This window comes from Osmerus mordax, chromosome 11 (assembly GCF_038355195.1).
Source record: "Osmerus mordax isolate fOsmMor3 chromosome 11, fOsmMor3.pri, whole genome shotgun sequence".
Taxonomy (NCBI): domain Eukaryota; kingdom Metazoa; phylum Chordata; class Actinopteri; order Osmeriformes; family Osmeridae; genus Osmerus; species Osmerus mordax.
The window spans coordinates 14,544,774-14,565,202 of NC_090060.1; the positions used below are offsets into that span (position 1 = coordinate 14,544,774).

At 47.3% G+C, this 20,429-nt stretch overlaps 2 protein-coding genes and 1 long non-coding RNA gene across 3 annotated transcripts in view; 1 reads left to right on the forward strand and 2 right to left on the reverse strand.

Moving 5' to 3' along the window:
• Positions 1 to 161: 161 nt before the first annotated feature.
• On the reverse strand, positions 162 to 1,732 carry LOC136952114 (uncharacterized). Its single transcript, XR_010877804.1, has 4 exons — positions 1,675 to 1,732; positions 1,255 to 1,390; positions 1,113 to 1,163; positions 162 to 985 (listed from the first exon to the last, which is right to left on the reverse strand). It is a non-coding gene; the product is annotated as an uncharacterized lncRNA (long non-coding RNA).
• A 3,061-nt stretch (positions 1,733 to 4,793) lies between these two features.
• taok1a (TAO kinase 1a) lies at positions 4,794 to 15,366 on the reverse strand. Its single transcript, XM_067245622.1, has 20 exons — positions 14,902 to 15,366; positions 11,958 to 12,211; positions 11,764 to 11,835; positions 10,794 to 10,895; positions 10,641 to 10,686; positions 10,389 to 10,485; positions 10,133 to 10,246; positions 9,906 to 9,997; positions 9,540 to 9,633; positions 9,319 to 9,400; positions 9,043 to 9,210; positions 8,708 to 8,911; positions 8,446 to 8,580; positions 8,108 to 8,344; positions 7,788 to 7,916; positions 7,483 to 7,686; positions 7,128 to 7,367; positions 6,820 to 7,032; positions 6,498 to 6,680; positions 4,794 to 6,346 (listed from the first exon to the last, which is right to left on the reverse strand). Exons 2-20 carry the CDS (start codon positions 12,087 to 12,089, stop codon positions 5,813 to 5,815), a joined length of 3,078 nt encoding a protein of 1,025 aa, XP_067101723.1. The 5' UTR covers positions 12,090 to 12,211; positions 14,902 to 15,366; the 3' UTR covers positions 4,794 to 5,812.
• A 354-nt stretch (positions 15,367 to 15,720) lies between these two features.
• The window catches only part of tsr1 (TSR1 ribosome maturation factor), a 5,765-nt gene continuing 1,056 nt past the window's right edge, over positions 15,721 to 20,429 (forward strand). Inside the window, exons 1-12 of the mRNA XM_067245623.1 lie at positions 15,721 to 15,962; positions 16,305 to 16,408; positions 16,501 to 16,729; positions 16,839 to 16,973; positions 17,150 to 17,601; positions 17,744 to 17,891; positions 17,974 to 18,161; positions 19,276 to 19,484; positions 19,606 to 19,765; positions 19,909 to 20,019; positions 20,170 to 20,302; position 20,429. The exon at position 20,429 is cut by the window's right edge and continues 116 nt beyond it. Coding sequence (XP_067101724.1) covers positions 15,743 to 15,962; positions 16,305 to 16,408; positions 16,501 to 16,729; positions 16,839 to 16,973; positions 17,150 to 17,601; positions 17,744 to 17,891; positions 17,974 to 18,161; positions 19,276 to 19,484; positions 19,606 to 19,765; positions 19,909 to 20,019; positions 20,170 to 20,302; position 20,429 — 2,090 coding nt within the window. The 5' untranslated portion in view covers positions 15,721 to 15,742. The remainder of the gene's footprint in view (positions 15,963 to 16,304; positions 16,409 to 16,500; positions 16,730 to 16,838; positions 16,974 to 17,149; positions 17,602 to 17,743; positions 17,892 to 17,973; positions 18,162 to 19,275; positions 19,485 to 19,605; positions 19,766 to 19,908; positions 20,020 to 20,169; positions 20,303 to 20,428) is intronic.

The following is a 20,429-nucleotide window of genomic DNA, read 5'->3' on the forward strand; positions in this document are numbered from 1 at the left end:
TCCGTTAGACTACTGTTCGTTCTGTGGTCCTACGATAAAACATGTCAGCATAAGTGGACGATGAGCGCCACCTAATATCCGGGAGGACTGGGTTAGGGCCGGTTTAGTAGATTTGCCATTTCCCATGTCTGCTTTCCATTTTACAAATAGAAACATAATCAACAAAAATGACTTTATTTCCTGTAACGATAAGAAACGGACATTTATATCCCAGTTGCTGTACAGAAGATAAAAATTACATCATATTTTACATCCTCTGGTAACATTTGTACCTGGTAGGTGAACATGAAATGCTTAATTTCTTTTTCCAGAAGTGCAAATTTATTACAGTTATACCAATCAAAATTGAGAGGAAGGGTAGTTACATTCAAAGCAAATGGTAAACATGTCAAATGTCTGCCAAGGAGTGCAAATTCTGTTTTAAGTTTGAAGGATGTACAAGCTTGAAATATTGTGTGTTTGAATGGTCAGCGTGTTGAATATTTGGAAACTGGAATAAATATGAACAAAGAAATTGCACAAATATCCTTAGACATGACAGTACAAGTACATGTCAATGTTCTATTTGTTGAAACCAGAACATTTCAAGCAAACATAAACAACACAAACCAGGACAATGTGGAAGTATCCCATCTATTATGAACGTAAGAACAAACCAATAGAAAAAACAATGTTTTATAAAACTCCGCTAAATTTCCTTATTGCTCGACACAGTTATCATGGTCTTCCTCAATATAACAAGCAGCATCAGTTCATCCTATGCAGTTTCCACATCACTGGTTACACTTCATGTGCACTGGAAGTCTGACTCTGATAATAACCATGCTTCAAGAGGGTAACTGACACACAGAGGGGCTTATTCAGGGTGTGCTTCGGGAGCGCTTCACACGCATGGCTCAGGAACCAATCTCAGCTCTTGATATGTTGTTCTTGATGTCTCCTTCCTCAACTCCGTCATGTTTGCAACAGTCTTATGGGATCCACCCTGTGTGGAAAAATAACCAATGCATTGTTCAAAGCAGGAGTTGAAGTCTATGATGAATATCTTTGTAAAACCATGCATATCATTATGGTCATCTGTTCCAACAAGTCAAACTGAAAGGACCTCTCACCAGCTCAAAATGTACAGCATTTGACTGGGATCATCATCATCAGCGAACCTCCTGTAGAATTAAATATAATTCTATGCTATTCAATGTGCACAAGTAGTTTAGCTAAACAACTGTTTGAGATAATGGACCAGGAAAGTCTTACCCATCTCCCCAAAGGTAGAATACTCGGTCCTGGTAGAAGATGCAGAGGAACAACCACACACTTATGGTCTCGACCCAGAAGATGACATAAAGGAACCACATAGATGAAAGCAGGAGCTCACAAACCATCATGGGACCTGAACGTCAGTGATATATTAATCAAACTGTTGTCAGCATTCAAACATCATATCCGTGTCCTTATTTAACAAAATGTTAGTTTTTTTCCTTTGTTTTGTTTGATGGATATGCGGTCTAGTGGCGAAATGTATTTAAAGTCAATCTTAAGTTCTCCCCCGACTTACTTTGCCAAAACTATGCAAGATAGCTCGAAGGAAGAGGCATTTTGCTGTTGTGTACATTTTCATTTACCTGTGCAACAAGAAGCTATTTACATACATTTTTAATAAGACTGCTGTCTTACCTTTTCTACGAGGATAACACCTTCCTGCTAGCCTGCATGCTAGCTGGCTACATCGTAGTACGGAGTTTCCGGGTGTCAACATACGCAACTGCTGGGATAGAACTTGAGGGGAAGAAAGCGACAATAAGGTCCCATGTTTTTCTGTTTAAGAAACTATAAAAGGCATGCTTCGATTTTGTTAGGTTTTTCAATTTAAGAGACAGGACACAGACTATACTAAAATTACTTTATTACAGTTGATTTCTGTTCAATATCCCTCCGCCAACACAATGGTAATTATAATACAAACAAAATAGTACATTTGATCCTAGTTTTTATTCTTCTGTTTATGAATCTTTTTTACACAATTTAAATCCACTTTGTATTTTTTTCGAACTTGTATGTATAATCTTCATAATCTTTCAGACATTCAATAACAGGTTTCACAATCTATACATTTTAATACAGGTTATATGAGTTGTAGTGGTAACGCTGAGCCAAGGAAGAATACTGACATCCTCATAGAAACACACCCTCTTTGTTTTTCTTCAAAATTTTGTCTTTCACCATTTATTATTCTCCAGCTTCCACATTGCCTACATGACCAAAGCCAGTTGGCTTGCATGCTTAAATTTTGATCATTTTATGCCAACAGCCCAAATAACAGGTGACTAGGATGATGCAGTGATGGCTGGGCTTGGCAGCTCTGTCATGGCACAGTGTTTGACCAGAGGGAGGACCTCAATATTCTTAAGACCATTTCTCATTCAGTATTCCATACGTTCAGTCAGTAGGACAAAAGTTGACGGCAATGTTACAATTATATTTAAAATATAATGGAAAAAAATATTCAGGTTTGTTGAAGAAGCCTTATAAAAGATTAAAACAATTATGAATAAAAATATCTAAAGTAGTCTCCATCTCACAATAATGATTTAAAACACAGAATCTAAGGTGTGATAACTTCAGGTTGGCAATAGTCCATTTCTGTTTGAGGTGAGGCTTGACTGACTTGACATTCGAACCATTGGCATTTAATGTTAAGCAAAGTTACATCGTCAAAATAATCCATACCTTTCTATCTTCTTTCCAAACCACTGATCAGTGACAACTTTGCAGATTTAACCAGCAATGTATTAGCTGCCTAATGGTTTTGTTGTCACCTCTAAAATAGAAATTAAAAAGGAAAATGTCAGGAGGGTATTGGGACAGCCTATGTAACATAAGATCATAATTGATTTTGGAGGAGGGCAGAGGACATAGTTAAAAAAACAAAAACAACCATGCTGCTTGAAAAGTAAATCTTTCAAGTACTTTTGTGCACAGAAGTTATTATTTGTAGCACAGTGACAGCATCACATTGAACAATTGTGAACATCAGAAGGCATACCAATCTGTGGGGTGGGGCACTTGACTGCAATAGTTGGTTTCAAAGGGGACAATGAATAATAGAAACAGGAAAGCTAGATCAAAGCAAGAGCATGCACGGCAAAGGGAGCAGTTAGAATCAGTGTACAACCAAGCACAGGTTCATCAGCTACTTTCAAAGACCCCAACATCAATGTCTTCGACATTCTTTTCAATTCTCTAATATCTGCATAGTCCATCAGTTAAATAATGTTAGTCTTAGAGATGATCATGTTTCCTTATTTCCAAAATGCAAGTTTAGTTTTAAAGGTTTAATCTCTTTTACATCGTAAATATACACAATATTAACATTTTGCTTCGCTTCAATGATTCATAGGAGGATATATTTCCTAATCATCTCTAGATCTTTTGTATATATGTGTTTGAAGTGTTTCTAACTTCCATATGGAGATAGTCACTCCCTAAAAGCAATCTTAGTTTAGGGAAAGCAGGCTGACAGGAAAGTAGGTTAGAAAGAAGTTAATCATGAAAAACTGGGAAGCTGTGGGATCTGTGCTGGGAAAATAATTGAGTGTCAAAGTAAATTATTAAGTGCTTTGCCACCTTAATCCATTTTTAAAACTGCTTGCCAATGTCAACATATTTGTAGAGTTGTATTTACATGCTACACAGCAGTCCTTAGTATACAGTATATGTGCTTGGTTCACCACAGGTCTCAGATAGTGATGAAGTTGGTCAATGAGTCATTAGTGTTGCTTAGTTTTGGATCATTCCATCACATATTTCAGTTCACAAGAATGCCTGTCCTCCATATTATGCCCAAGACTGCTGTTGAGGTAAAAATTGTTCCCTCAGTCAAACTGTAATACATTCACTCAAGATCTGTTTAAAAGTATTCTACAGTATCTCCGTTTTACTGGCACTAAATCTCAAACGTGGTGGTGCAAAAGATGCCCTCAACCACACCAACATGTACCACCTCCAGTCATAGATGCCCTCTTCACTTCTAAATAACTCACTGTTTCTGCATCTGGACCTGAAGTGCCAACACACTGCAGGGGGCCGTGCCATCATTAGAAATAACATCCATTTTACTGTATACATTTTTTGCTGTATAAAGTGCTTTGACAAGGCAGCAGTTAAAAAAAAAAAGGCACTGAAATAAAATAAAGAGACCGATACCATTGTCCCACATAAAGGCATTAAAATGTTGTATCACAAAACCATAAAACCCAGAATAATACGGAACCTTCCACAAGGTGGAAACAGCTCACACATTCATGTTCTTCAACTCACCGCAGGGGCTCCCAAAACCAGCCCTCAAGAACAACCACTTAGAAAAATCCTGTATCAATCAAACTATCCCGTGTTGCTCATCTGTCAATACGATAACCGATAAGGATATACAATCATCAGTTTTAGTATGACAACTCTGCTCTCACACAACATGAACACTCTACAAACAGAACTTCAGGATGAAAAGAGATCATGGGATGTTAGGGTCTCTCTCTCTCTCTCTCTCCTATCAACGCCAGTGTGCTAAGCTGTATTGGCAACTATTGGAAATCAAGACAATTTCCATCAATGCAAATAAAGGGGCTAAAACATTAGATTTTGTGCATGTTCTCAAGTGAAACTGACACATCAGTGCCAGCAGTTAAAAAGGCACCATATTATTATTTGTAACATAGACTGGACTGTTCTGGCGATTTTGGCTGATGTGGTGAAGCTGTGTGGACGTCTTTCACCCGTGGACAATAAAAAAAAGAATATCCATACTGCTATTGCAATGTATTCACTAACACCATCAAAACTAGGAAATATACATAATGCTGTGGAAGAACACTCTTTTGATCTTCTCAAAAAGGTGAACTTAAAAAAAAAAACAGCTTAAAAACAACTTTGCAACTCAACAGAATTTCTTTCCTAAAAGTAAATAAACATTATCCACTCTCTGTAACAACTGACTGGCACTAAGTAGGGTTGGCTATATTCAAATAAATATAAAGTCAAACATGCGATCTTACTAGCTTATGTTTCCCAACCTCAAGACGACGTGGAACTCCTGTAACAGACCTGGCTCTTAGCAACTTGGGTAGTCAATCTACTGTGCAAGTAGCATCAAATCTGAATGTTTACATAGACGGTGCAGAAAACAGGCACATTCTTCTAATTTGGGAATGGATCTAACTAAAACGACTGTAACAGCAGACTGGCACAGGAGGACAGTATTTTGCCAACAAAGCAGAGCATTTGAAGTTCACTGGTATTTTGTATGTTTTGGGATTTCCTGAACAACCTCATCTTGCTGTGACTGCTTCACACCAAACTTTTTTTTTTTTTTTTTTCTGTAAGTAAACGTGGTGCCTTGCCGAAAGGCTTTTTTAACAGCAGTCTTTGTGCAAACAGAGAGCAGTGGCTGTGAAGAGCACATAATATTATGTACATGCACGAGAGGAAAAAATATCAGTGAGTGTAAGCTGTAAATTAAAATGGGAATATGAAGTGTTGACACTTGAAGGGTTTAACATAGACAAGTGGACTGAACTGGATGTGTGCCAATATCTGCTGTGTAGAGGAAGCTTGCCTCTTTCAGCCCTTTTGACCTGAGCAACATTTATTCCCATACACACCCACACACCTGCAAAATGGGACAGTTAAGAGGGGAGGTGAAGGGTTGGGAGAGGGGTGGATAGTCAAAACTGTGCCCGGGGCTCGATCCCTCACTGCTCTTTCCGTGGAGTCCATGGTCCCCCGTCTCCAGTGGTCCTCCAGGGCTTGTGGGGCTAGCCTATGTGTAAGACAGGTGGGACCCGTTGGAGATCTGAGAGGTGACACTGGTGCTCCTGCTCATGGCCTGCTCGCCGCGGCCCCCGGAGCCTGTCCTCCCCAGGGCCTGGGGGCTGTTCTGCAGACCTCCGCCAGCCCTGGAGCTCAGGGGACCGGCTGAGGGGTGGCCCCATGGCTGGGGGGCCCCACCTGCCTGCATGCCTTGGCCCCACGACTGTTGCATGGGGGACCCTCCCTGACTGGAGTGGTAGTGGTGATGGCTGCCTTGGTGGCTTCCCCCTGCACCCCCACTTCCCCAGTGATAACCCTGGGAGCCCCCTGATTGGTGGGGCGTCTGGGGTTGGGACCAGTTGCCGGGGGCCCCGGGGAAGCTATGGCTGAAGGCTTCAGGGGAGAGGTTGGACAGCACCATGTTGCTGAAGCCTAGGCGCATGCTCTCCGAGTCGAAGGCCTCGATCTCTCGGGCCTGGCGCTCCAGCAGGCTGCGGATCCTCTCCTGTCGCTCGTTCTGCAGGGACAGCATTTCCTCCTCGATCTGTTTACACAAACAGCATTTTAGAAAAAATCACCAACCTTTATCCCCTCACCCTTGTTAAATATAACAGATGACCAAAGCATGTCATGGAGAAGAGAGAAAGAAAAAAAAACGAAAGCTGTGCGTTAGTATGTGGACCGCAGGATCTGACCTTCTGTTCCAGCAGGGCCCGGCGGAGCGATACCCTCTGCTCCAGGTCCTTCCTCTCGCGCTCGTGCTGGGCGTCCGTCTGCATCTTGATCTTGCTCTGGTAGGCGTTCAGCAGCTCCAGCTCCTGCTGCAGCTGCATCCTCAGCACCTGGCACTGGGCCTCCTGAGCCTCGTCCAGCCTCAACTGAGGACGGGGGCGAGGGGGAGAATATAGAAGGAGTAAGTGGGTGATGTCATTGGTAGTCAGCATGCTGCACCCTCACCTCGAGGCCGTCCTGGGAAAGGAACACACACACACACACACACACACACAGCAGACTCACCGCCTGAGTGGAGAGCATTTCGTTGATGGTGTGGTCGTACTGCTCGGCCAGGATGGCCAGTTTGCGGGTCTGCTCGTCTTTCAGGCGCTTCAGGACGGCCTTGTGGTCCGACTTTGGCGTGCTCTCCAGAAGGTGGTTCCTCAGGGCCTTGTACTGCCTGGTCTGGATCTTACACGTGTCCTGGAACTGCTTCTTGATCTGGAGCTCTTTGGACTGGAACAGAGGTCAGGAGGAGAGGAGACCCGCGTGAGACAACAGCCACCAGAGGAGGGTCAGGATACGAGAGTGAGCGTGCGAGCGGCCCTCACCTTGAGGCTCTTGGGCTGCTGGCGGACCTCCATGACGTGCTTGCGCCTCAGCTCGCGCTCCCTCCTCTTGTTGTACTCCTGCTGGTTGGTCAGCTCCGTCAGGTGCTGCGTGCGGATCAGATCCGCCCTCATCTTCTGGATGGTGTTGACCTGGCGGAACTCCAGCTCCTGCATGGACTCGTGGTGGCGCAGCAGCATGGCGTGCTCCAGGTCCTTCTGGGTCTGACGCTTGTTCAGCTCCTGGTCACACACACACACACAGAGAGGGGGAGTGTCAGATCGGAGTCTCTTCTGTGAGACATGAGAACGAAAAAGTGACCAGAGTGACTGAGGGAGGCTGGCTGACTGGACCGACCTCGCGCACCAGGTCCTGCTCAACGTTGTGGCGAGCGACCAGAATCCTCCTCTTGAACCTGCGACACTCCAGCTCCAGGTACTGCCTCTGTCTGCGCAGAAGGTTAGCCTCCTCTTCCGCCTGAAAGTGCTGGAAGTTCTCCTTCTGCTTGGACAGCCACTCCTGCTTCTCCTTCTTGGGGGTCGACTGGTTCTCGTTTAACTCCTAGGAAACAGAGAGAAAACTTAGATTTGCCCAGTAGATTTGGGATTTGAGTTTGTTCTCATGAAATCCACTGTGTGGTTCCACTCTGTGAGTTTGTGCACCTCTTTGAGCTGCTCCTTGCGGAGTTTGTACTCTCGTTTCTGAGACTCCAGGAAGCTGCTGAGCTCCTTCTTCTGCTGGCTCTGGATGTGCTGCTGGAACTTCTTCTCATCATTGGAGAACGTCTTTGCCTGCGGCGAGAAAAACAAAGAAAACATTCATTTCTGTATTTAAAAATAAATAAAAAAAGGGCTTTGGTAAAAGTGTGTGCAGGCTTTTAAACTTCATTTATTAATAACACCAGAACATGTCAAAACAAACACTTGAATTGAGCTTCTGCCCGACAGTAATATTTGGACGCAGTTTGATCAAAACAGCCTACATCTTTCTCCATGGCTCCCTGGTGTTTCTTAATGAGCTTCTCCATCTCCTGGGCAAAGCTGTTCCTCTGGTTCTCCAGCTCCTTGTCCAGCCTCAGCCGGTGCTCGTCCATCTCCGACTTCAGCTTGTTCTCCTGGGCCATCAGCTGCTTCTGGTGCTGCCGCCTCATGCGCTTGTACCCAGACATCTGCTCCCGCAGCTCAGAGTCCTGCTCGTGCTCCTTCATCTGACGGGTGACCTTGGAAGATGAACACACACACAGTTCACCACCGTGCACATGCTGTCTTGCAGAGAACCAGTGAGGGCGTCCTCCGTCATGCTGCGGGAAGGTGCTCTTACCAGGGAGGCTGTGCGTATGGTGGCAAAGTGCTCGCGGTTGCGGTGGTGTTTAGGCCGTGGAGTGTGGACAGGTGGAGACATGGGCTCTGTAGGCCGGCTGTGAGCCTGAGACTCCTCAGTGTAAGTCTCTTCCTCCTGGGGTGAACACAACACAGAGAACGGGCTTCTCAGCGACAATCGATCACAATATCCCCCCCGTTCGTCACGTCACAAATGTCCCACTCCGACCCCGAGAGACACAGGTGGGGGGGTGGGGGCCTACCGGTTTGAGGTGGATGACGGAGCTGTTGGACATGACCGTGTGGTCTCCCTCCATCATGTCCAGCTCGCTCTTGTCGTCGCCTGCGTCCGTCAGGCTGTTGACGGAGCTGCTCTGGGAGCTGGCGCTGATGGACATGCTGGGGATGGACTGGTTACTGCCCACGCTGTTCACCGTGCCCGTCCTGCCCACGCTGTTCTCTGGCTCCTGGTCACACACACACACACACACTCAGGTGAGGATACCCACGTAAGAGTTGCCATTTTCTGTGGGGCAGTGAGAGATGAATGGTGTGCAGGAGAAGACGGAGAGAGAGAGAGAGAGAGAGGGGGGCTGACCTCCTCCTCGTCCTGTGCCTCTGCTGCAGGTCCGTTGTGGGCCTCGTGGAACAGGATCTTCTTCATCTTGCGGTACTGCAGGTTGTCCAGCTCCCGCACGGCGTCCTTGGTCCGCAAGATGAGGTCCATCAGAACCGAATCGGGACGCTCTCGCTGTACAAATGCATGCTGGAAGGGGGGGGGGGGGGGAAGCAGAGGAGAAGTTTGTCATTTCCTGTCTGCTTGAGGATGCCGATGATAAAACATAGCCTGTGTCGTGCCTGGCTGCTCTCTTACCTTTAACAGCTCCTCAGAGTTGGGTCTGTCTTGGGGGAATTTCTGAAGGCAAGAGTCAACAAAATTTCGGAAGTAATCCGTCCTAAGTAGAGGATGGCGGAGAAAAAAAGATAAATATAAGAGTTAAGGTGACGATGCCAGTAACCACTAGGCCTGAAGTAGGGACAGATTTATTCACAAAGAAGTCAGGTAGCTCAACCGACTGCTAATGGACTACTCACCATTCACTTGACTCCAGGGTCGGGCTCTCATTCTGTGCTATGTGGTACAAGGCACTCATCGCATTCATGTTAAAGAGTGGTGGTTTCCTCTCAGCTGAAGAGCACGGAGCAGAGAGAACCGCAGGTTAGTATATTCACACGGACTGTGAGCAGTAAAACATGAGAGGGCCAGGGAGAACACGGAGGAGCAAGATCCCACTAAAGCACAGCGGGCACACGCTATCAAAAGGTTTCACAGGAGCCAGAGAAGCAGAAGCTCCGTCTCTCTGTGGGCCAGACGCCACTTTGAGGCGGGATGAAACAGAAAGCAGTAAAGCAACAGGAGAGATACTGCTGACTTGGACCACGTGGACCAGGGGTACGTACCTAATTCAATGCAGGTTATTCCCAGAGACCATATGTCCACTTTCCCATCGTACTGACCCTCGTCCATGGCCAATATCACCTCTGGGGCCATCCTGAGGAAATACAAGAATAAATAGATATATACACACACTCACTTTTGTGCCAGACCAGGTAGACCAAGAGAATGTCGTTGGCTTGATGGAATAAAACTAAACGTCTCCTTTTCATAGGTGAAGATCATTACTAACCAATATGGAGTCCCAACAAAGGAGTTGGCTGGAGAGGCAATGGAGGCAGAACCAAAATCTGCGAGCTTCACCTGGCCAGGCTCCGTCAGCAAGATGTTCCCAGCCTTAATATCTCTGTAAATCACACAGTGATGAGTTGAGGGCGGAGGCTTGAATCAATAAAAATGACACTAGTTGATAGACCTGGCACACAAACTGGGCCCCTCGGCACATGTTCCAACTCGGTCTTTAACACACCCACAACACACACTCTTACCGGTGAATCATGTTGTGGGAATGGAGATAAGCTAAGCCCTCCAGAGCACCGTGGGTAATCGCTGCAATTTCCATTTCTTGTAGAGGTTTCTTGTGAACTGGAAGACACAGGTAGACAAAGGGAGATAAGGGTGTTGCAATTCATGAGAAAAATCACATGGGTGAATCCCGGGAAAGATACACACCCTATGCTATAGTCCCATTATCACTGATCAAAGAAAATAAAAAAAGGATAACTAAATGCCGAATTTACCTTCCAGTACGTCGGAGGTAGAGCCCAGACAGTACTCCATGACCAGCTGTGAAGGGAGAAATAACACGTTGTGAGACTTTTGCAAGATTATGTACAGTTGATCCAACTTAACTGCAATGTCACCAATTCGCTATTGTCCAATCGAAGACTGACCCAGGCTGTGTGCTCTCTCAGGTAGCATCCTTTGTACTCTATGCTGTTGGGGTGCTGTATTCTCTGGAGAAACTTCACCTCCTTGATTATGTCCTGCCATTTCTAGGACGAGACACAGTAGAAGAAAAATGACCATCAACAAGCACACATATACCACAAGTACACATCCAGTGTCCTCGATAAGAATCCTTTGATTTAGACTCCAATTCCCTCGAAGAACGAATTATGTAATTGAAGCTTTTAGACAAGAAACAAATCTAATATTGGTGAACGTCAGAGTGAATGTGACCCTGTCTAACAGTTTCTCTGACAAATAACCTAAACCAATCACTGGCCAAAGATTTTTCATTTCAACAGTAGAGAAACAAGAGGCAATTTTTGAAGCAAACCTAGAATAGACTTACATTACATTTACATTTAGTCATTTAGCAGACACTCCCCCCCCCCCCGCCATCTGACTTGGATGGTCCAAACTGGCTGATGACAGGCATCGCAGAAGTACGCTGCATCAGAGTGACAGAATGTCACTGAGCTTGCTCACCGTGTGAATCTACTGAAGCTTTATAACGACGCTCGTGAGGACATTATACATGGTGCTGTTAGACAACTGATTAAATAAAGTACCATGGGATTGGTGGACTGTATATTGTCCTAAGAGCTCATTATTCCACGAGGCGAAACACAGGCGCGACATCACTCAGTGAACGCAATTTGTTTTGAAGTGAGGCAAAAGGGGCACTTCAACAAAAACAAAATTACGCAATCAGCTGGAAGGCATCCATAAAGCTGAAAAACTGGTAAGTGATCATGACTCAGAATACTGGGGCACAGTTGTCCTCTTTAATCACGGAGCAGCCTTTCAGCTAAAACTCATCATACATCACCGACAACAACATAAACAAGGGCTCGTAACCAGGTACCCCTGAGGACACGACCCGGATGATAAAAGGGTCTTCATGCACACTCTTACCTCATTGGACTGTTTTCCACTATAAGACATCTTCTTAATGGCCACCACCTCAGTTGTCCGAACATCATGTGCCTGAAGAAGAACACACACATTAGCGTTTAGCCCTCCAGTCAGACAGAAGAAATCAGTAAAATCACTCCAGCTCCATGTTAAAGAGTTGTAGAGTGCGACTTCCTGTCACCAGCGACACTTACAAAGTAGACGGCTCCGAAGCTTCCATGCCCGATCTCCCGCAGGTCTGAGAAGAGCTTCTCAGGGTCCTCCTTGAAGAACAGGTCGGAGACCTCTGGGTCCTTCAGGCTCCCAGCCCGGCTGCTGTTGGGCATGCTGAGGACGGGGGGAGGGGGCAGTGTCGCCGCTGCCAGGGACTATCTGGATCTGCGACAGCGACGCAACAGCCCCCGCCGATGGCTCATCTGCAGGACAGCCGCCTCATACGTGTCAGTACCTGTGGGAGGGGGCCGAGGCAGAGGGGTCAGCGGGCCCGTCAGGGTAACTCGGGAAACATCAGCCCGAGTCCGGCACTGCTCCGGGCGAGGCAGGCACGGTATTTTACGGGTGTTGCGAGACTGGATGACGTCAAACTAGAGGGGTTTGTTTAAATCGCAGGTCCTGCTCTGGGATCCCAGCCTTCCGAGTGTCCCTCAGTACCATCATAACAGGAGAGGGGGAGGGCAGAGCTGCGCGCACTGGCCAGTGATGTCAGACCCGCTCTGGAGACTGGCCAGTTAAAGCTCTGGGTCCTTTTCTGGTAAAGGCGGGGAGAGATCAGTCTCCTGTTTCCATAGCAACAACAGCAACTACAGTAAGAAAGCCGAGCGGGCTGTGTCCTGACAACCTCCCCTCCCCAACACCCTCCTGCTCCATCACTGGCATGGTGACAGACACAAGTACTGGGGAAGACAAAGAAAATAGCCTTGCTGTTGATAACCTCACACAAAGAAACCTACATTACGACAGTGTGACTAAGGAGGACGAGGCATGAGCTATACAGGCATGGCATGTACAAAAGCATTCCATCAATCCAACCAAACCACTTTGACTCGTGAAAAGGACACACGAGACAAGACAGGGTTTAATCATTACCTGATTCAAGTCATTAATTACATTGACACTTACAGCCACCCCCCGCTCATACAAAGACATAAGCATATAGGCTAACCCTGATGCTTATGAAGCAGTCAGTACAAATCAACCAAAATTAGACCTTCCTAACCTCACCAACAACACGCAGCGAATTCACAACAACACTACATTGAGCATACACCTCACTGACGACCAAAAGTTTGACTGCGGTTCGGTTCAGTTCCTGTTTCACAGGACCTGGGTTAATGGTTGGAGTGGATAGGCCAGACCCAACCAGACCACTGGGGGAAGTTTCCCCAGCCCTGCTCAGATGACTAGAGCTGATGCCAGAGTCACAAGACTGCTCCTCTGTTGGCCTGGGAGGAACAGTCCTCAGTCCTTGCAGCAGACATCTTTTGTCCCACAACAACAACAACAACTGGATGACCATCCCCCCCTCACCCCCCCATAGCCCCCAGCCCACACAGATGCAGATTTGGCCCTGAAATGAAGTCTCATTAACATGTGTGGTACTGTGGCTCTTTATTGCCATTGTTATTTACTACATTGCTGGTGAATGAGCCTCGTCTTCAGTCTGCTGATGACACGTGAGGGTGACAGCAGCCCTGATGACTAACACCTTTAGATTAAACACCCCTGCATGCAACCTGACACACAGGCACACACAGGCTACAGACAGCAAGAATGCGGTCGGACTGGTCAACAAAGCTGGAGGGCTGGAATTCCCTCTGCATGCTCTCACTGCACTGCATTTCCTGTTCGCTCAGCTATAGGGGTGGGAATGGGGCCTGATCAGCAATTACTGGCTCCATCAGTCTTCTTTGGAGACAAAATAAGTCTGTGTGTAGCACGCAACTTACAATCTTAGCCCTATAGCCAACTTCTAGTTGAAACAAACCCTGATTATCAACAGACTGGCATTATTTCCCCACCCAGTAATGTAAGTTTTCATGAATCAGTTGTCATAACTGTATAGTCAAATACATTCATATAATAAGCATTCTGAGATGCGTTGCGCTGAACAGTACTTTTTATGTTACCAACATTAAAGACCTATGAATCATTTAAGGAGGTTTCTGTAAGTGGCGGGGTTCAAGCACATTTTAATGCAACTAATATCAATGTTAAATGTCTGGTTTGTTTCACCCGAATACCGAAAAGCTGTAACACCGTCTTGTGTCTAACTGAAGACGACCCTCCCAAAAGTTATGAATCATTCTATGTATGTCCAGGCATCCAAAAGCTGGTCTTGAGTAATGACAACAGTTGCATAATATCGAAATAGCAAGCAATCTAATGCCAATGAATTTTAAAATGTAACATGGCATGGGCTTATTGAGTGAATTTGATGGTTATAGCCTACTACTGCCGTCTTGGAAAACAAAGTGTTAACGAGACCGTGTTTGCAACACTTGTTTACACAAGTCTAAGACAAAGCTTTGCATCCTCTGATGTACAATCGGTTTTTATCATCCACAAGGATCCAGGCTAGACTACTAAAGCTAGCCACTCCTAGCACTTGCTAGCTACGTGTTCACACTAACAACTGGGTGACATCTGGTTGGCTAACCAGGTATGCTAGATAGCAAAGCTAACTAATAAGCAACCGTGTCTACGATCACGACAAGTTTAGTTAGAATATTTTCCCTGATAGATTACGAATCCGACTATACACACACAGCACTACATTCTCCTCAACTTACTTGGATAGACAAGTAGACAAAATTTGCTGTACTTTAGCAAGCTCGCCCAGGCAGTACTAGCCTAGCCTAACCCACAACTATTAGCACTAGCCATTTTCTGCGAATTACAGTACATACAAATGTGGTATGACAATTCTTTAAGTCGCAAACTTTCGTAAGTATTCGCTATGCTAGCAGCTACCAAGGTATGAATTACATCACCAAACACCGAATCGTCAAAATGTCAAGATACTTATCCACTACTATCATATAAATACTCGATTCAACTATCTGGATAGATAGTAGTTGCTAATAGCTAACATGGACATTGGGATGGCTAACATTGCTAGCTAACTTGCTCATTGCTCACCCTTCCAACAGGCCAGGTTAACGCGTAGTGTGTCGTGTGGTTCAGCCGATTTGGAATAGGAGTGCCGGATCTGTATTTTGTCCCGTGTAATACCGCTCTTGGACCGATCGCTGAGGGTTTTCAAAGTTGTCAACAAATTCCTCGCTCTATTTTTGAACAATATTGCTGTCTAAAGTCTCCACCCTTGAACTAACAGGGGCCCAGGATCTCGAAGCCAGGCAGGTTCCAAAGATGGCTGCCGTGCGTTCGGTTCTACCGCCTCCCTCCGTGACAAATACAGCAGGGAAAATATGAAGGAAGTTCAGGGAACACCCTCTAAACACCCCCAAACAAACTGCGACCGCACCCTTGATGTCGTCGGGAGATTGGAGTGGTCGACCAACACGACTAAACTCTGCAGTAATTAAATTGAAGCTTAATTTTCTTCTCGTCTCAGTTCCTGAAACGTTAGTTCCGCCCTATCACTGTAAACTCACTCTGACCTAAAAGCATGGAGCAGAGCAAGGCGGCCAAGATCCTTAACTTCCAGGGGCGGAGACAGTGTAGGCTACGTTTCAGACAAGACAGCATATAAACAGAGATTTCATATAGCTCTGTCCAAAGTTGAAACGAGAGTAGTTGGCGATGATGTCATGTGGTTGGAAACATCCATACGATTCCGAAGACAGTACTTAACTTCATTTCCAGGGCAAAAATTGGAATATGTTGGGATCAATTTTAATTATTTTATACACACTGTTGCTGTACCTTTACTCATGCAGTGATCTACTGATTTATCAGTTTGTCTGTTAAAATCAGGGAAATGAATTTAGATGTTGCAACTCTCCGGAATGAACAGTAGATGTCACAAGCAACTAGTCTTTGGCCATCTACCACATCCCAACTGCAAGAAGAAGTTGCGAAATGCGGAAGGGGTTCATCCCACCACACTCGCATGGCGAAAATGGCTGCTGGTGAGGAACAGCAACAGGGTCATAGAGCTGGAGTGTTCAAACAGAAAAACAAGGTTCATAAACATGGCAAGCATCGGACTAAGGGTGAAATCGAGAGGGAGAACAAAGGTAAGCCACGTCCATATCTAGAGAAGAGAGTAACTACTATAGATATCTTAGTGTAAACGGTAGCTTGCGAAGCGCAATCCGAACACGTGTGCATGAAATGTACGGTGTTGTGATATGGAAAAGTTACGTTTTCTAAGACGACGAAAAAAAATATAGATTCCCTATTAGAAATGGCCAGATGTCAGGTAAAACGGACATTGCTAGATTGATATCGTATGCGTGATCAAACGGTATCTCCTGTATGGCTAGCTTTACCTCCATGGTATTCTGGAGTTGCTCAGTCATGTAGACTATAAGGGCTTGAGATGGACATGCATTTTAGAAGGTTGTCTCTCCAAACAGGACGAGTGGGTGTAACCGTACTAACCAAAAAACAAAGGAAAGAGCAAAGAAAGATGGACCGAAGACACAAAGCGAACCAGCTGCGCAGGAATAAGAAGGATCAGGTAAGTCCAACAGAAAGAATACATGTGGTGACGTTGTCAGTTAAAGGCGATTGCACGTTTTAACGTGGAAGAGTTCATGCGTCTCTGTTCAGGTCCTGACAGAGAAGCGTCGCCTGGGCAGTCGTGACGGACCCCCCCACTTGGTGTCAGTGGTGGCCCTCCATGCTGCAGTTGATGCAGAGGCTGTCACTAAAATGCTACGTGGGGAGGGGTCTGGAGGTGTTGTGCGTCAAGAGCAGAGTGTCAGTGGAGTTAACGACAGCTTTAGCATGGTCCTGCCTCGCTTCAAACAGAGGTTCATCTTCCTGCGTCCAAACCCAGGTAGTTAACTCGCGGGAATGTGACAGTTGTTTAAAGAAATAGTGACTTCTATATAAGCAATGAATTTAAAGCTTGTTTTGCCTTTTGTTTGCTCTCTCCTTCCCCTCAGAGGACATGCACTCTTTGCTAGATCTAGCAAAGGTTTCTGACAGCCTGGTGTTTGTGCTGGATTCCAATGACGGTTGGGACAGCTATGGTGACTACTGTCTCTCCTGTCTGTTTGCACAGGGTCTGCCAAGCCATGGTGAGACATTGTACAAGTAAATGCACACAAACTTAAACAATGTGCTCGGTCAGTCAGACCAACCATCAAACAACCAATTTGTTGTGTAAAGCTTCAGGTCATCAAATCTATATTTGGTTTTATATTTTATGAATATTCCTGTCATCAACTTCCACACTTTTCCATTTGGTCCCCAGCTTTGGTGTGCCAAGGTGTGTCGGACCTGGCTGTGAAGAAGCGCGTGGAGTCGAGACGTAATCTGGCAAAGATAGCAGAGAACCGCTTCCCAGACGCCCGCCTTTTCCCTCTGGACTCTGAGCAGGATGCCACTCTGTTGCTCCGACACCTGGGCTCTCAGAAACAAAGGAAGCTGGGCTTCCGCTCCCGTCGCCCCCACCTCCTGGCGCAGCAGGTCAGCTACACCCCCCACACCGCCGAGGAGACCGGAGGCGCGCCCACCGGCCTGGGGACCCTGCGTGTCTCGGGGTACGTCAGAGGCTGTGCTCTGCAGGTGGACAGGCTGGTGCACATCTCTGGCCACGGGGACTTCCAGCTCAGCCAGGTGGACGCCCCCGTAGACCCCCTTAGCCTCAACCCCACCGCACCCAGACCAGCGAAGCCTGGAAAGGGAGGCGACATGGACATGCAGGTGGGTGAATCCGGGCTCTCCTTAAAGTCTCTCTCTCTCTCTGCAAAAATGTCTGTCTGTAACCATCTAGTGAATGAAATTTGATAGAAATCACGTCCAGTCTATCCCACCTGAAGCTTTGCGTGCTGTGTGTCTTATCTAGGACGGAGGCGGCGAAGATGTGGAGTCGGTGCGTGTGCTGATGAAGGCAGACCCATCCCGCAGGGAGACCCTGCAGACCGAGGCGGAGGTGGACCCCATGGACGGAGAGCAGACGTGGCCCACAGACTCGGAGCTGCTGGAGGCTGAAGGTAAAGGGTTTCCCTGAGAGGTCGAACGATATCTGCGCTGGCTGGGAAGGTCAACCCCAACGTGTCCGCTTGCCTTTGACAGAGACCAGAAAAACCAGGCGGGTGATGAAGGTTCCGAAGGGTACGTCCGACTACCAGGCAACCTGGATTGTGGACGAAGACGATGGCGAGGAAGAAAGTTGTGATGATGAGGATGATGACGAGGAGGATGATGACAAAATGATCGATGAGGCCATGGATGGCGAGGAGGAAGAGGATATTGACTCCCAGGTGAACCCCCCCATTCAGACACACACATCTAGCCACAGGATCAGCTGGAATTCTGACTTACATTTACATTTAGTCATTTAGCAGACGCTCTTATCCAGAGCGACTTACAGTAAGTACAGACATTCCCCCCGAGGCAAGTAGGGTGAAGTGCCTTGCCCGGGGATACGTCATTGGACACGGCCAGGAATCGAACTGGCAACCTTCAGATTACTAGCCCGATTCCCTAACCGCTCAGCCACCTGACTCCACTTGGGGCACCTGGTGTTTTGAAAGGCCAGCGTGGGTTTGTTTACCCCTGTCCTTGTTGCCAAGGAGACGGTGGAGGCACATAATGGTGAGCTGACACACACCTGGGCGGAGAGGGTGTGGGGGCAGAGGAGTGCATACGTGACCCGCGGTTAGTGTTCCCGTCAGATGGAAAGGTGCTGTTTGTTTTCTCAGTGTCTGCCTCTGGCCCACAGTGCCAGGCTAGTCAGTCCAACAATAGTGTTTGGAGCTGGGGTCCCGAGAGGAGTCTCCTGTCTTCCTGTTCTGTGGACGAGGCTTCCTGTCTGGACAAGGGGAAGGGGCGGGCATTTATTTATAACAGCCATGCTTGAAAGAGGGTTGGGGGCTTTATGTGGAAAGGCTTCAGCTCCATTTGTTTTCTTTTAATCCTAATTAGCATGTGGTTTGATGTGAGACTTCGGCACACAGGATTCTCTCTGAGATGTTAACAATAGGGGAAATGGCACAGTGGATGAGGAGGATTATTATTACAGCTTGAACTGTTCAAGGGGTTGGAAGTTGACTCCCCCTGTGGATCCCCCTCATGTCTCCTGTACGTTTATGCCAGTCCTTTGAGTACCCCAGAGTGCTGCTTCTTTGATGATAAACTTCCCTAAAGAAACCTATTGCCAAGTTACTGGAAATCAGGTTTACCCACCTAAAGATATGGAAGGTGTATGCACACAGGTTTATCTAGAGTTTCCTTATATAGTACCAATCAAAAGTTTCATGGGAAAATGTGTCCAAATGTTTGACTGGTACTGTATATTGATGTTCCCTGTGTGTAAGGCATTGCACACCTGCACTCCATAGAACCAGGCCTGACTGTCTATTTCCTGTGCTCTAGGCCGCCGAATCAGACTGTCTGTCAGACGAGGAGGAGGAGGAGGAAGAGGAGGAGCTGACCTCCACGGAGCGCGCGGGCACCGACCGCTACGACGAGCACATGGATGAGGCCGAAGAAGGGGAGGGGCTGAAACGCTACCGCGAAGCTCGGGCCAATGTGATGTTCCCAGACGAGGTGGACACGCCCCTCGACAGAACAGCTAAGACCAGGTAGAGGCCGCCCGTCTCTGGCTCTGTCAGGCACGGGTGACTGCTTTCGTCCTCCGCCCCCCATAGGCCTTCTTCCCCTCCCTCACCCATCTCTCCCCCCCCCCCCCCCCCCCCCCCCCAGGTTCCAGCGCTACAGGGGGCTGAAGAGCTTCCGCTCGTCTCCCTGGGACCCCCTGGAGAACCTGCCGCTGGACTACTCCCGCATCTTCCAGTTCCAGAGCTTTGAGCGCACCCGGCGTCGCGTCCTGGCCGAGGCCGCGCAGGACGAGGAGGGAGCCGTGGTACGAGCGCGTGTGTGTGTTTGTGAACACAAGTGTGTGTGTGAGAGAGATATCCACATCCAATACACAAACACGCCTCCCACTTGATCTCCCCCCCCTCTGTCCTCATTCACACCCCTCCCCCCCCCTCCCTATGTCTGAAGGTGGGCTGGTACGTCACCCTCCACATCGTGGACGTCCCCCCCTCGGTGATGGAGAGTGTCCAGACCGGCCATCCCCTGGTGGTGGTGTCCCTGCTGCCTCACGAACAGAAGGTAGGAGGGAGACGGCCTCCCGCATCCACCCTCATCCACTGCCAAGCACACGGGAGGACGTTTAGCCGCCTCCAACAGGTCCAGGGTCGGTCTGCTATGGATGCGTTGTCGGATATGGGTTTCTCATCGCTTGCTCTCCCTTTAAACCAGATGTCGGTCATGCACCTGTTGGTGAGGAGACATCCCAGCAACACGGAGCCCATCAAGTCTAAAGAGGAGCTGGTGTTCCACTGTGGCTTCAGGAGGTTCAGGGCCTCCCCGGTCTTCTCCCAGCACACCTCAGGTACAGCAGACGTCCGTCGCGACAGACGGCACGGGAAACACACGGATTTCAGCCTGAGGTCGTCATGAATGTTAAGTGACTTTAGGACGGTTTTAAGACGGTCTCTCTCTCTCTCTCTCCCTTCAGC